General features: G+C 37.9%; 1 protein-coding gene across 1 annotated transcript in view; it reads left to right on the forward strand.

The window, feature by feature from the left end:
• cyp27a3 (cytochrome P450 family 27 subfamily A member 3) overlaps positions 1-3,261 on the forward strand; it is a 104,247-nt gene that overhangs the window by 75,527 nt on the left and 25,459 nt on the right. Inside the window, exons 6-8 of the mRNA XM_010769925.1 lie at positions 706-872; positions 1,393-1,474; positions 1,723-1,929. Of these exons, the coding sequence (XP_010768227.1) occupies positions 706-872; positions 1,393-1,474; positions 1,723-1,929 (456 nt within the window). The remainder of the gene's footprint in view (positions 1-705; positions 873-1,392; positions 1,475-1,722; positions 1,930-3,261) is intronic.

A 3,261-nucleotide genomic window follows, 5' to 3' on the forward strand; every position in this document is an offset into this window, starting at 1 on the left:
GCGTGCGTGCGTGCGTGCGTGCGTGCGTGCGTGCGTCTGTGTCTGTGTGTTATTGTATAGTATAATTTGTCTTGCATTACGTTTTCTTGTTGGCTTCAATTATGACTTCATTAGTGGTGTGAATCTTCTCTCTCTCTCAAATAATATATATTTTTTTGTATTCTTCAAATCTCAGGGACTTTAAGAATAACAACTTCACTACACTTCAAGTGCATTTCAAGTTATACAAAATGTGAATACTGCCTGTGAAAGGTCAGGATTGTGCCTGTTAAAAAAGTGGTAGACTTAGGAAAGCTGCCTTCTAATTCTCTGAAATTCACCAGTTTAAAAGTTAATTTGTTCATAAATGAATACTGTAAAACTGATTTTGTGATCATTTGTATCTAACCACACAATATGCTTCACAAAAAAACCATTTAATGTTTGATAGTTGTGAAATGATTCATAATATTACAATACAATAACAATCTGAATTTTTACATGAATAGTTTTTTCTACGATTCCTTACAATAATATAGCCATTGGAATTTTGAAACACCAGTTTTATGTAACCTAGATATCTACTAAACTTTTACTTTACCTTTATTAAGCCCACTTCTAACCCAGGCAGCTTTCAAACTGAACATCAGGGCTCAGTGAGAGGGCAACTTGAACATCAAAGTAAAAAACAGAAGATAAGCGTGTGTGTTCCTCTCTCTTTTTCAGACCTCCAACACTATCGCGTGGTCTCTGTACCAGTTGGCAAAGATACCAGAGATCCAGGAGCAGCTTTACCAGGAAGTGATCCGTGTGTGTCCCGGGGACAAGGTGCCTACCAGCGAAGACATCGCTCACATGCCGTACCTGAAGGCTATCATCAGAGAGACGCTACGGTGAGTCATTTGTTTTAATAGGATACCATATAAAGGAGCTGTCGGTTCTTGCAGTGAGCACTTTGTTTGTTCTGGCTGCATTGTCAGAAGTGCGAAGTGAAAATCTTAGTTTTTTATTCTAAGATGTGGTGACTATTGCCACTCAATATCACAGAGGGATTGGGTAAACTGGGTAAACTAATTGGACGCGTGTAATCTCCATTCACAACGTAGTTTTTAGCTTTTAATAGCATTTTATTACCAAAGAAAAACGGTTTGTGCACGGCTACACGGTCACATTTGTTTTGCTTTTCCCAGTCCTAGAACCCAGTCCTAGAACCCAGTCCTAGAACCCAGTCCTATAACCCAGTCCTAGAACCCAGTCCTAGAACCCAGTCCTAGAACCCAGTCCTAGAACCCACACCTGTGCCAGTGAGGTCACCTAAATACCCCGTGCCATTGCGCCATCTAGTGCTAAAAAGAAAAACATACAAATGGGGACAACATAAGGTGATGTCTTTAAATATCTTTTGTTGCTCAGGTTGTATCCGGTGGTTCCAGGAAACGCCCGACTCAACGTTGAAAATGAGATTGTGGTCGGAGATCATCTCTTCCCCAAAAACGTGAGTGACTTTTAAGAGCCAAATCCTGAAATGTTGAAAACAAATTCAGCTTAATTTGATTTTTTCTCCATTGTTTTTATTTAATACTTAACACTAATCACTGTCAGACTTTTATTTCAAAGAATATAAATCAGATGTCACGCTTTGTAATCAGCAGCATTGACTCGTGACTGTATATTTGTTTTTTCTCAGAAGCTGTGACTGATTATTTTGTAATTAAATCACGTAACTTTGTACATTTCTCCCAGACGCTGTTCCACCTGTGCCACTACGCTGTGTCCTACGATGAGAGCATTTTCCCCGACGCTCACTCCTTCCTGCCCGACCGCTGGCTGAGAGGATCCGATGAGAGGACCAAGCAGCATCCGTTCGGGTCGGTGCCGTTCGGCTTCGGGATCCGGGCGTGTCTGGGCCGACGGGTGGCCGAGCTGGAGATGTACCTGCTGCTCTCCAGGGTAAAAGCCTCTCTTTAATGTTGCTGCTTTCTAAGATTCAATCAATGACTTCTAAAAGTTTGTCTGTAGATTAGGAAATACAGTGGTCAGTGTTAGTTATTCCCAAAGACTACTACTACTACTACTACTACTACTACTACTACTACTACTACTACTACTACTACTACTACTACTACTACTACTACTACTACTACTACTACTACTACTACTACTACTACTACTACTACTACTACTACTACTACTACTACTACTACTACTACTACTACTACTACTACTACTACTACTACTACTACTACTACTACTACTACTACTACTACTACTACTACTACTACTACTACTACTACTACTACTACTACTACTACTACTACTACTGATAATAATAATACAATAATAATAATACAATAATAATAATAATAACAAATGTAAGCAAAAAAAGTGCTGTCCAGCTTTACAGAATATTTTCAAAATATGTGAAAGTGTCGATAAAAATGCTAAATGATACTAAAACTTAAAAAGCATAATAATGGAAATATATAATAATAATAATAATAATAATAATAATAATATAGTGCCTACACAATATAAAAATGCCATTATTAATAACCATGGAAAATGCTTCTTAATGAAATGCCTCTTTGATAATAAGGAACTCTGTTTGAAGGGGTTTTAGGAAAGGTATGAAAAACACATTTAGAGTTACAATGCAGTGTATGATGATATCAATATTTATTTAATTGATAAAAAAACAGAAAAGTCTTGATCCAGAGCAACATGTCAGCATTACCACCGTGTGTACAGAGAGAGTTAAACACTCTCACCCTGGAAATTCTGCTTTTAGTTGCATTCAGACAGCAGTACAGAGATCTGTCTGTTCCTCTGTGTTAGTGTTGGCAGTCGGCTGGATAAAAAAAACAATTTAGTCAAACAGGACACTAATCATTCTGGAAATCATTTACTGCAGTGTTGACGTTGCACACTACTTATGCTAATCATTTTCTTTCTTATTGCAAAGTTGAGAGACAGACAGACGAGTGAAAACGAGTGAAAATGGCTCAATATTTCGGAAAATGTTAAAAACTATCATTTTGAAGCAATGGCTCTACACTGAAGGCCTCATAATATAATGCCTTGTTGGCAACAATTGTGATTTTAATGGCTTTCAATAGGGATATATTTGTCGTTAAGGGTGTTTGTATTTTGGATACACTTTCAAGGTCCCATGTCATGCTTTTCCGGTTATTACCCGTCCCCTTGTGTGTTATGAAGGTTTTTCTGCATGTAAACGGTCTGCAGAGTCACAAACACTCAAAGTACACCCTGTAGCGAGTAAAA

This window comes from Notothenia coriiceps, unplaced genomic scaffold (genome assembly GCF_000735185.1).
Source record: "Notothenia coriiceps isolate Sejong01 unplaced genomic scaffold, NC01 NC01_scaffold00000339, whole genome shotgun sequence".
Taxonomy (NCBI): Eukaryota; Metazoa; Chordata; class Actinopteri; order Perciformes; family Nototheniidae; genus Notothenia; species Notothenia coriiceps.